The sequence below is a fragment of the Siniperca chuatsi genome, linkage group LG3 (assembly GCF_020085105.1).
Source record: "Siniperca chuatsi isolate FFG_IHB_CAS linkage group LG3, ASM2008510v1, whole genome shotgun sequence".
NCBI classification, from domain to species: domain Eukaryota; kingdom Metazoa; phylum Chordata; class Actinopteri; order Centrarchiformes; family Sinipercidae; genus Siniperca; species Siniperca chuatsi.
This window is the reverse complement of record NC_058044.1, coordinates 23,178,447-23,189,774: the sequence shown is the minus strand read 5'-3', so window position 1 is coordinate 23,189,774 and position 11,328 is coordinate 23,178,447. Positions and strand designations below refer to the sequence as shown.

Sequence of the window (11,328 nt, the reverse complement as noted above, 5' to 3'; positions counted from 1 at the left end):
CTCTTTGCCTCTTCCCCATGTCATCTTCATTTCCTCCTTACATGAGCTTGCTCAAAAAGCAATATTAGTGATAGTTGACAGCAGGCGAACAAACGCAAGAGTTGAGTGAGGACAGAAATCTGTACCCGGTGCAGAAGAGGATTTTCTTTACTCTGAAGGTGAGACATCTAGAGAAGTCATAATACTCAGTGGTGTGTTAGAGAATGTTATTAATGTAATTTTAATTTCTTAAAAATTGTTTAATAACATTTTTGCCATTCAATGTCCCAAAGGACCTTCAGAGGAGTGTGTGTCCTGTGCTGCTGGATGCTTGGCTGAACTTTGGCGGAATATCTGGTGCGCATTTAAATCCAAGGTAATCACTTTCTGAACTACCTTGAACAAAATGTGAGAATAGGACATTTCTTATTATTTCACTGGGCCTGTTGAAGCTGTCTACTTGTGTGCTCGCAGTAGTCAGAGTATGTTGAAATCACTTTGTCCCAGAAGCTGGCTGCATCACATGTACCTACTGTAAGCAGAGTATAAAAAAACTCCTGAGGTCATGTCTGTATGTCTCATGTCTCTCTCTCTCGATCTGTTTCTGTCTTCCTGTCTTTAATTTCTTTGTTTTTTCTTGTCTCTCCACTGCCATCCTGTCTTTTGTCTCTCATCTCTCTGCCTTTCTGTTGCCTCTTTGCTTTACTTAACTGTAACCCTGTCTCTTTCAGTATCCCTTCCTCACCACATCAGGCCCTTTGACCTTTAGCCCTAACGTCCCAGGTGGAGTGCGATCTGGTGGGATGGCAGAGGGCGGTGAGGGTACATGCCCCCAGGTGTTTGTGGTGGACAGCCAGGCCAACTACGTCTCCGTGCCCAGCAGGAGGAACCCGAGGTGGGCGAGAGCAGGCCAAAAGTTTCTTTTCCTGCTGGTGGGACTCGCCATGTTGGGACTTGTTGTTGAGGGATTTTTAATCTACAGTCTATACAAAAAAACTGAGGTGAGACTGATGTCTGCATGTTGTTTCTGTGTGTGTGTGTGTGTGAGTGAAGGGAGAAGCCTCAGCGCTTGGAGCACATGGAAATTCCTCCTTCAGAATTTCCCTATTTTGTTCTACGTCATAACCAGACACGCATACTAGCAAACTAGCAGACAGCTGAACACATTGGTATGTGCTCTTTAGGTTACAGGTCCCTAATGACAAATGTGTCAAGTGGACTCTTTCTCTAGTTCTACTTCCCTTTCTTTTCTCACTCAAATGAAAACCCACAATATAACTTCACCTTTCTAAGATATGTGAAATAATGCTGTTTATTACATACCAGCCTCTTTGATGTTTTACACTCTGCATGTTATGCAATATGTACTACGATTTAAAAGTCAAACCTTAGAGACTGTACACTGTCCTGGTTTGTTTAGAATAACAGAAGCTAAAGACAGTAATAGACCAACCATCACACTCATCCCTTCACCAGCTACTGTATTTCTCAGTAGCTCACTTATTACTTATTGCTTATTACAGCATTATATGACCAAATTAATTAACACAAAACCAAAAAACAGTGGTCAAGTGAAACCAATAAATCATTTTGATTGAAAAACAAATTTAAAATGTATTTTCTATTTAACTTTTTAAAATTCAAGGCCTCAGGCCCTTTATTTTTTTTGCTGTGTCAAATCACAGTATGCCTTTCTTTGTGTGTAAGAGTTTGTTCCGTTAAAGTTATAATGTGCTTGTATCTATACTGTGCGTGTGGATACTTTCACATTTCCACTCCACTACGTGTACATGTCTTTGGTTTCCACGAGGTAGGACACTTCCTGTTCTTACACACTCTTGAACTTTTGACATCTTGCTTGCAAACACTAATTTTGTGTTCAATCTTTATTTCTCACTCATTTTTTCTTACTCTCCCTGCAGGCTTTTTCCCTCAGTGGGTCTCATCCTCTCTGCCAGAACCAGTCCAATCCCAAAACGTCTGGCCAGCAGGTTAGTGTGGGTGTACAGTATGCATGTGTTTGGGTACCGAGTCACGGGTTACACTTTCACACTGCCTAATGTGTGTTGGAGTTTTGAGCTTTAACTCTTTTTTCTGTTCCAGGGTGGCACCATAATGAGTCAAGTGGGACCTAAAGGTACTGAGTTACTCTCTGTTATCATAATTATTATGCCTCTGTAAACAATTAAGATTATCTGACTACATAAGATAAAATGTTGCAACTAAGATTACAGATTTACATGAATCAAATGCTCGGTTGGCTGAGTGACTGATTGATCTGACCCTACTTTCTTGAACAGAGTCCAATGAGATTCCCACAGTGCGACCACATCCAGAACAGGTCCAACAGAGGCCCTTTGCTCAACTTATAGGTTAGAGGCCTCTCAGCAGTAAAACCTCAATATTATATATGATCTTAATGGTTCATTTGAACTGATCTTCTTCATTTTCTTTGTTCACAACAACTATTTTCTCTCTTCTTTTCTCATTTTTATCCCAGGCTCCAGCAATCCTGTAGGGCAGAACAATGTGGTGCAGTGGGTACATAAAGGTGGCGACGGCATCACTCACAACATGGGCTATAAAAATGGCCGGTTGTTGGTCGAGAAGGAGGGTTACTACTACCTCTACTCCAAAGTGACATTAAATACCGCAGAGGAGTGTTCGCTTAACCAGCACAAAGTCATGAAAGACACCAAGGCCTATGATGTTTCTATAGAACTTATGAAATCAAAAAGGTTAGTCAGTGTGCCCCTCCTCACTTCCTTCCTCTGTTGTTGCACATGTGCTCACAAGTGCTTACTTGAGTGCAACCTGTTTGTAGCTTCGCTTCTGTGTATTTAAAGGCAAGTTGAAATCAGTGCTGTCTTCATGATGTCGTGGTAAGTTTGCTTTGTGACGTCTCTGGCATGTTTCCTATAGTTTACGCTGCCGGCTCCCGAAAAGTCCAAAGGCGTCAGATGGGGAGGATCTGTTTAACAGTTTTCTGGCTGGGATCTTCCAACTGCAGAAGGGAGATGAAATTTTTGTCACACTGGATAATATACAGAAGATGCTTCCAGGAACTACTGACAACTTGATGGGGGCCTTTATGATATTTCCATAGAGGCATATAGAAATGCCTCTGTCCCACATTGTGATCAGATTCTATGTCTCTGTGTGTTCATTTACCCCCTATGTTGTGGTGAATTTTTATATATCTAATATATACAATATATGTAATCTAAATTATACTGTACTGAAATGTATTTGAATCACTTGTGAAAAAGCAACACATGGTTGTGATATAAAAAGTATCTGATATTCAGGTTATATAATCCTACTTCATAATTTGTTATATACTTTTTTGTGTGAATAAAATATTGTTTCTTATCAAACCAAAATTTGAGGTGGCATCAATTCCTGTTAAGGTCACATCCTGGACAGATAACTAGATCAATGAAAAGAATGCTTTTGAATAGATAATCCATTGTAAATTCAAACAGATTTGCTTCATGTTCACATAATAAACCATTTGCATGCTCGAGACAAACCACAGACATGAAACCCACATAACACAGTTTCAGATCTATCAATTTGCAACATTCTCAAACACCTGCAACGCAACGGTGTGTGTGTGTGTGTGTGTGTGAGGAGCAGGATGTGGTTGGGTAAGGATGCTCTGTGGAGAGGATGAAGGGGAAGAGTACTGAGGTGCTGAGGCTGGGTTGGCTGACTCAGCTCTTCTAACAGTGTACAGGGGAAAGTTTTGCAGACATTGCAGAAGTGTGAAATGGAAAAATAGACATTTATGGAGGTACAGAAACATAAAGTAAAGGAGAGTTCTGCAACCAACGAGGGAATTCTGCCCGGGAATTAGGGTGGGAAAAGAAATGCACAGGCACAGGAAAACATGTAGACAGGTAACCAAATCACCACTGAGACAAATGGAAAGACTGACCTCAAATGCTGCTGATTTATTTGGGTCATTTCCTGCTCTGAGACACAGATAAACATCTGTACATCTGAGTGAAACAAACACACAACAAGATAATACTCTTGCACATAAAAACACCTGTTTGTTGCAGTGTTGGAAGGTATATCTGCTCAAGTGCAGTGCTTAAGTGCAATTTTGATGTACTTGTGCCTCACTTGATTGTTTCTATCTTGTGCCACTTTATAATTCTACTCCACTATACATTTCAGAGGCAAACATTGTATTTTGACTCCATTACATTCATTTGACATTCATTTATTCATTCATTAGTTAATTTGAAGATTAAGATTTTCAGTTTATACAATATGATGCATTGTTCTAGATTAAACTACCCAGCAGTATATAAAATAGTCAAAATTAGCTCCAACTCAACCAATATGCCACATTAAAAGGCTGGTAACATGAATGCATCAGTGCTAATAAACAACATATAAGTTACATGACAAATACACTCTGAAAAGGGCTATTCTATTCTGCATAATACAGTCCTTTTACTTGTGTTACTAACAGGTTCCCTGTGGAGTTTTTGACTTCTAGTAGCAGCTTCTATGGAGCTGTTTTGCTATGAGTAAGCTTCGTGCACATGCATGTGGGTGACAGGATTCACAGTCCTACCAATGGTTTCACACTATTCGACCACTCTGTACTCACACACTTGGACAATAAAAACACTTATGCACGAATGCTCTTTGTTGACTTCAGCTCTGCATTCAACACTGTCATCCCTTCCAAGTTAATCACCAAACTTGGAAACCTGGGCATTAACACCTCTATTTGCCATTGGATTATGGACTTCCTGACAAACAGACCTGAGCTTGTTAGGTCAGGCCACAACTGCTCCACCACCATCACACTCAACACTGGCGTACCACAGGGCTGTTGAGCCCCTTCGTCTACTCCCTCTTCACACTCGACTGCAGGCCTACGCATGGCTCTAACACCATTATCAAGTTTGCAGATGATACTACAGTGATTGGTCTCATCAGCAACAACGATGAGACCAATGAGGTCCAGCACCTGGCCACATGGTTTTTCAGACAATAACTTGCTCCTTAACACCTCCAAGACAAAGGAGCTCATCGTGGACTTCAGGAAGGACAGAGGAGGCACACATGACCCCATCCACATTAACTGGATGGCTGTTGAGCGTGTCTCCAGCTTCAAGTTCCTGGGGACCCATATTTCAGAGAACCTGTCCTGGACCACAAACACCTCCTGCCTGGTCAAGAAGGCTCACCAGCGCCTCTTCTTCCTGAGGACACTGAAAAAGAACCAACTGTCCACAGCTATTGCTGCACAGTAGAGAGCATCCTAACCAACTGTGTCACAGTCTGGTATGGGAACTGCTCTGCTGCAGAGCTCAAGGCACTGGAGCGGGTGGTTAAAACTGCCCAGCGCATCACAGGGACTCCACTTCCAGCCATTGAGGACATCCAGAGGAAATGCTGTCTGCGTCGAGCCCGCAGCATTCTTAAGGACTCATCTCACCCCGCCCAGAGACTGTTTTCTCCCCTGCCTTCTGGCAGGCGCCTCAGGTGCCTCCGGACAAGGACCAGCAGACTGAGGAACAGCTTTTTTCCCAGAGCTGTCTTCCTACTGAACTCTACTCCCCGCTGATTCCACTGTCCCCTCATTTACCTTAACTTAAATACTGCTATATTGTTTTTGCTACATGTACCACATGTTCATTTGCATTACCGGACAACTAATTTATACATATTCTGCATTATTTGCACTCCACTACTATGTACTGAATACTGCAATAACCCATCTACTGTTAACTATTTCTGTCCATAATTTGCACTACTTAATATTCATTGCACTACTGTTCTGCCTAGTCCAATTCATTATTGTACATATCCATCAGTATGCTTCTGTTTATTGTAATGCCATCTGTATATAATGTCCATAGTACCACTTGTAAAATATTTTCTGCACACACTTTATAACCTGCACTTGCTTATTGCACTTCTGGTTAGACCTAAACTGCATTCCGTTGCCTTGTACTTGTACATGTGTGATGACAATAAAGTTGAATCTAATCTAATCTATTCCACTGATCAACAGGTGGCAGTGATGCACCAAGAAAGGCAGCAATATGCCATCAAAGACAGAGAAGAAGAGTCCTTGCAAGTAAACATGGATGTAAAAAATGCAGGATTTTAAATATTACAAATATCTTATGCACTTTTAAAGGTGCATTGTGCATGTCTTTCAACAAATAAAAGTTCTGTATACATTCAGTGTTACTCACCAAAAAGCATGTTGTGTATCCTTGAGGTCAAACACACGTGTTAAATGAATTTCCTTCCTCATAAAATATTTACAAAGCCCATTTTTAAGTAGCCTATATTAAACCACACATTGTTTCCATCCATGTTTACTAGTTTACAGTCTTAAGTACATTGCTGCGTTTCTTGGCTCATAACTACAACCTGTAGATCAGTTGATTAGTATGAAGCCATTGGTGAATGTGAACCGCATCAGCTGCGTGTGCACGATACAAACAAAATGGGGACCAACTTGTAAAAGAACTGTTTTATATGCTATAAAGGTCAAAAACATTACATCGAACCTTCAAACTATTACGTTTTACTTAATGGTTGGGCTCAAGTGTAGGACTCAGACAAGGAGTAGGAATATAAAGAGATTTATTGAAGAACGGATAAGGGGAAGTGGAAGGAGACAAGGGGTTGGGATCCAGAGCTGGCAGCGAAGATATGAAGGTATGGTGGTGGAGCTTTGCGAGACTGGGATGAAGATCCAGAACAGGTAAACTGGTAGGTGAGCTAATGGTGGCAGCGATGGCATGGCTGAGAGACATGTGGTGGACAGATGGGCAGATGCAAATGAGGAGCAGGCAGGTGAGTTGTGATCCTTGACCAAGAAAAACACATTAGCAGATACAGAACACAACACAAAACAGACTGAATACTTTAGCAACTACCAGAGTGGTTGAAACAACAATCTAGCGATGACGGAGTAGATAGACTGGCATTGATGAGCTTGATGGGAGGCAGGTGTGTCGGCTGAGCAGAGTGATTGGGTGAAGGATCTCAGGTGAATGAGAGTGGTGGAGTCAGGAGGCAATGGAGGGAGACAGGAAGAGTAGCCACGCCTCCAGACACATACGCACACACACACAGAGACAGACAGGGGAGAGACAGGAGACACAGGGCAGACAAACTGTCACAGCCGTAACACAAACCTGCAGTAACACATTTGTTTTGCCACTTGGGGCAGCAGAATAGTGATGTGTCGGTCGCAAACGAGTTGGCTCTATGAGCTCCTGTAAGTTTGATTTTTTCCAGCCCAATAATAGCTCAAATCTGCCCAAATTGATTTAAAAAAAACCCAGACATTATCTATTAATTAACAATACAAATTAATTCATAAACAACAGCAGCAGTACTGTTGTTAATCACAATTTTTCAGTATGACATAATAACAACAATTCAAGTCTTCTAGCAAGCAGTCCTATCAAAAAGCCAAACAAATAATGATGTTGCAAACATAGAGGTTTCTGTTACAATGAAAATACACATTTGTGCTGAGTGGATGTGTTCATACAACTAAGGAATACAATTTATTGATATATTTTTAATATACTGAATTTTTTTATGTATTTAATAACCAGCCCAACTCATGGTAAACCAGCCCAAATCCTGTCCACCTGCCCATTTTACCACACACAATGCAACCCAGAACCGATCTGGCAACACTGTGCATGACGACAAACAAATTACACTTTTGAACAAGGCAGAATTTTTATTTGTTTCATATTATATCATACAAACTAAATTGAAATATATACAGTATGTGTCTGTATAGAGTCGTGCAATTATTTATCAACCATACGATTTCATTTGTAGGGTGTTATTTTTGTTACACAACTAGGATAGTTATTCTTGACATATCCAACTTTTTAACCATCAATATGAAAGAATAGTTCAATGTAATGCAGATGAAGAATCTTGCATATTTATTTCATGCAACAAATAAGAATGTAACTTAGGCAGTGACCAACAGAAGTGGTACTAAATGAAGAGCCGTTTGGGAGCCAAAAGAGCTGGCTCCCTTCAAAGAGCTGTAATTCCCATTACTACAACAGAAACGAGTTGTGAACACAATATTGACATTTTATCACCTTTTAAGTTGATATGTCAAACTTGTTAGCAAACAGTTGCTTATTTAAACATCCAGCAGACACAGAGCAACATTATCATTAATTTGAAGTCATGTTTCTGACCACCTGCATGAATGTAAGTCCAATAATCTCTCTCTTTTAGCTCTGTTTTTGGTCTCTACCAAAAAACTGGTCTCTTTAGCTGCTAAATGCTCCACTATCTTCACCAGCTAGTTGCTAACTGTGTCTGTCTGCTGTCTGGTGCTGAGCAGGTGATGTACAGAGGGGTTTTAGAGCTTTTTCTCTGAACACAGCTGCCTGCTGCGTGGGAAAGCAGATCCAGTTTTGTCATATGCATAAAATGTGGACTTGAAATGAAATGATCTAATTAAACCAACTACAATTTTTCAAATTGCTTCCAGCTTCCTTTTAGACTCAAATATTTGAGCATGCCTTCTGCTTTGTGTGTGCGCTGACAAAATGAAAGCCATAACTCGTATATCACATCAGGAGTTAACATTTGTTTTCTCTTGACATCTGCACCTTGGGTTTATAAAACTAAGGAGGTGTAATTGTGTTTGTTTGCTAGCCCACATAGAGTTTTTTTTTTTAAACCACACTGTATGGTAAATAAACAGGAAGTGATGTACACCCAGTTCCCGGTATGGGCTGCGTAACAGCAAGGAACTTTCCCTTACCTATACACTTTTCATATATTCCACTTGAGACTTTGTCGCAATCACTTTCACAATCGTCATTTTCTACTTTTCACACCAAAAGGATCTCAGTGTTCATCATATCCAAGTTTAATATGGATTGCAATAAAATACATTCAATAATGTGTAGTTTGTCCATAGGACTTACATATTTTTTCAAAAACAAAACATTTTCTCAATTCATGAGTCCACAAGATATTTTAGTAATTCTGGTCATGTTTTGATTACAAAAGGATCATTTTTATGGGACTGTGTTTCTGTAAAGTTATTTTAAGTGCAGAGTGTTACTCACTATTTGCCAGAGGAGATGAAAAGACTCAACTTAACTACAGCAGATCTAAATGAGGTCCCTGAGCTTGTTTGGGGTTTTGGAGTAGAATTATAATCAAACATTTTTGTGAGCCTCAACTTAATCCCCCCCACCCAAACAGAGCTATAGTCACATCTAACCCAATGTAGGCTGATTAAACTTGCAGTGTATTGCACATCAGCACCAATGTAGTGATATCTACATCAAAATAAATGTCTATAAATAACAATAATAGCAACACCTTTATAAATATAAGTACATAAATAGTTCCATATCATCAAATAAATATTTCATATACAGAGTAACATATATACATATTTATACAGAATGAGGTGTTTAGTTTTTCCATATGATGTTTGCATTTTCATAAATGCAACTTCTCTTCAGATTCCACCTTAAAATCTTGCTGAGGTTCAATGTCTTACACCTTCAGTCATAGCTTTGAAAATGGCACCAGCGCCTGCCCATTTTCACCTACTTGGACTTTAGGAAAACACAAACTGGTGTTGTTCTTAGTGACAACCAACAGGTCACGGGCAGATCTGCACCTTGCTGACAGTAGCAGCACTACAGTGTCCCTGTTAGTCCACGAGGAACATCCCGAATCTTGAGCTGCTCAGCTCCAGTTTCCAGTTCTGCAGTCCCGCCTCTGGTACAGTCATCTGAGTGAGCAGTCTCTCCCCATTTATCCAGCTCACTGTCCAGCACTTCCTGCTCACAGGTGTTGAATCCACCACATCCGGAAGCTCCACCTCGCAAGTGAGTTTATCGTCCACGCTCACGCTGAGGAGGCCTGCGCTGCAGTTGTAGGTACAAGTGAGGTTGAGATTAATGTATATGAAGTAGGTCCCCACTCGTTTGGGCTTCAGCGAATTCTGCTCTGAGTCAAACAAGAAGTTGCTTCCTACAGACATCCCATTTGCATAGTGGACTGGAGCCCAGTGCATCGTGGAGGTCTTCAGCTCGCCTGCAGGAGGAGACAATCACATCTAATTTAGATGATGTTCACACAGTGCAGCAACAGGCTTGTCAGTTACATTCCTTTCTGGTGTTGTCTTGCCTTAAGTCTGAAGTGATTTGGCACAGCTAGAAACCATATGAAATCTTTTAAATGTCATTTTAGCGATGCAGCTGAAGGATCTTCATATCTTTAAAGTTTGGAAATTACACTTTGTCAATGGAGAGACAAAAAGACAGAAAACTGACTGTACATTACTGGGAAGACACCTATTATCATCTATCTACTCGAATTTTTTGCATAATTTTGTGAATCTGTCCCTAAATATTTATGTTACACGGATACTTTTAGCAAATAAAAGTAGACTTACTTGAGCTGGCTTCCAGATAGACAAAGTTCTGCATCTGTAGACAAAACAGAAAAGATGAAGTGGGTTAAAACGTGCAAAGGTCACGGGTCAAACTTGAAAAGAAAACACAGCTAATTAATCAGATTTTAATAACAGGAATAATTTGTTTACCTTGTATGCTGGGTAAGGTGTGTCTCCTGTCAGCTTTGATGTCTCAAACTCAAAGGACGGAGGCGAGGACTCCAGTTTGGACCTCAGCTCCATCACAACAATCACTCCCCCAGCAGCCATAGCTGTCACCGCCACAAACAGAAACATGATGGATATGAAGAAAAAAATGTCCAGGCAGCCTCCACGCCGACGCCCGCTCTTCTGGAGAGACTCAACGTCCATTTCTTTATTTTGGTTCCCCATCAATCGGCAGTAGGTACCTGAGCTTCGCCCAGTCTGAAGGGTTCAGCGAATAAAAGGCTTCGTGGTGCAAATGGAAGCTTTGGAAGTTGAGCAGCTCCAGGTGTTCGGTGGTTTACCTCCACAAGATAGTCCTCTTGATATCACACAGCCCAGTCTTTAAGCGAATGTCGCGACTGAAAGCACCATGATCGCTTTTTATAGTCTACTGTATTGTGCACTCAGTTTCAGACAGGGAGGAAAAACGCGGAAGTCATGGATTTCCCTCTCGCCTCCTCACACACGCCCCCCTCCCTCGCAGTTCGCTGCGTGTACAAGAGGTGAGAAAACGAGATGCACAGACTTTCCGCAGCTCTCCCTGGTGTTGCGCAAGTGCGCCCTAAAGGCACCGTGCGCGGTGGAAAACGAAAGGGAGACGCGCTGCCTCCAACCTCACTACATTCCGACACAGTCAAACAGAGGCTCCAAGTTCACTCTCCACTTTGAACCTCACAGAACTGGCA

The 11,328-nt window shown here is 41.1% G+C and overlaps 2 protein-coding genes across 2 annotated transcripts; one reads left to right on the top strand and one right to left on the bottom strand.

The window, feature by feature from the left end:
- LOC122873796 (tumor necrosis factor ligand superfamily member 14-like) lies at positions 1-3,362 on the top strand. The gene is made up of 8 exons (XM_044190966.1): positions 1-158; positions 273-355; positions 711-980; positions 1,902-1,970; positions 2,083-2,116; positions 2,280-2,351; positions 2,480-2,717; positions 2,902-3,362. Exons 3-8 carry the CDS (start codon positions 783-785, stop codon positions 3,083-3,085), a joined length of 795 nt encoding a protein of 264 aa, XP_044046901.1. The 5' UTR covers positions 1-158; positions 273-355; positions 711-782; the 3' UTR covers positions 3,086-3,362.
- A 5,509-nt stretch (positions 3,363-8,871) lies between these two features.
- On the bottom strand, positions 8,872-11,328 carry LOC122873789. The gene is made up of 3 exons (XM_044190955.1): positions 10,586-11,328; positions 10,436-10,469; positions 8,872-10,074 (listed from the first exon to the last, which is right to left on the bottom strand). The coding sequence occupies exons 1-3, from the start codon at positions 10,826-10,828 to the stop codon at positions 9,689-9,691; spliced, it is 663 nt and encodes a 220-aa protein (XP_044046890.1). The 5' UTR covers positions 10,829-11,328; the 3' UTR covers positions 8,872-9,688.

Excerpts from the sequence above, each read along its gene's own strand:
- LOC122873796 (XM_044190966.1), top strand. The coding sequence starts at position 783 with ATGGCAGAGGGCGGTGAGGGTACATGCCCCCAGGTGTTTGTGGTGGAC. Across the intron at positions 1,971-2,082 it reads CCAAAACGTCTGGCCAGCAG|GGTGGCACCATAATGAGTCA; the intron begins GTTAGTGTGGGT and ends TTTCTGTTCCAG. Across the intron at positions 2,117-2,279 it reads GAGTCAAGTGGGACCTAAAG|AGTCCAATGAGATTCCCACA; the intron begins GTACTGAGTTAC and ends TTTCTTGAACAG.
- LOC122873789 (XM_044190955.1), bottom strand. The coding sequence starts at position 10,828 with ATGGGGAACCAAAATAAAGAAATGGACGTTGAGTCTCTCCAGAAGAGC. Across the intron at positions 10,470-10,585 it reads CACCTTACCCAGCATACAAG|ATGCAGAACTTTGTCTATCT; the intron begins GTAAACAAATTA and ends TTTTGTCTACAG. Across the intron at positions 10,075-10,435 it reads CTATCTGGAAGCCAGCTCAA|GCGAGCTGAAGACCTCCACG; the intron begins GTAAGTCTACTT and ends CTCCTCCTGCAG.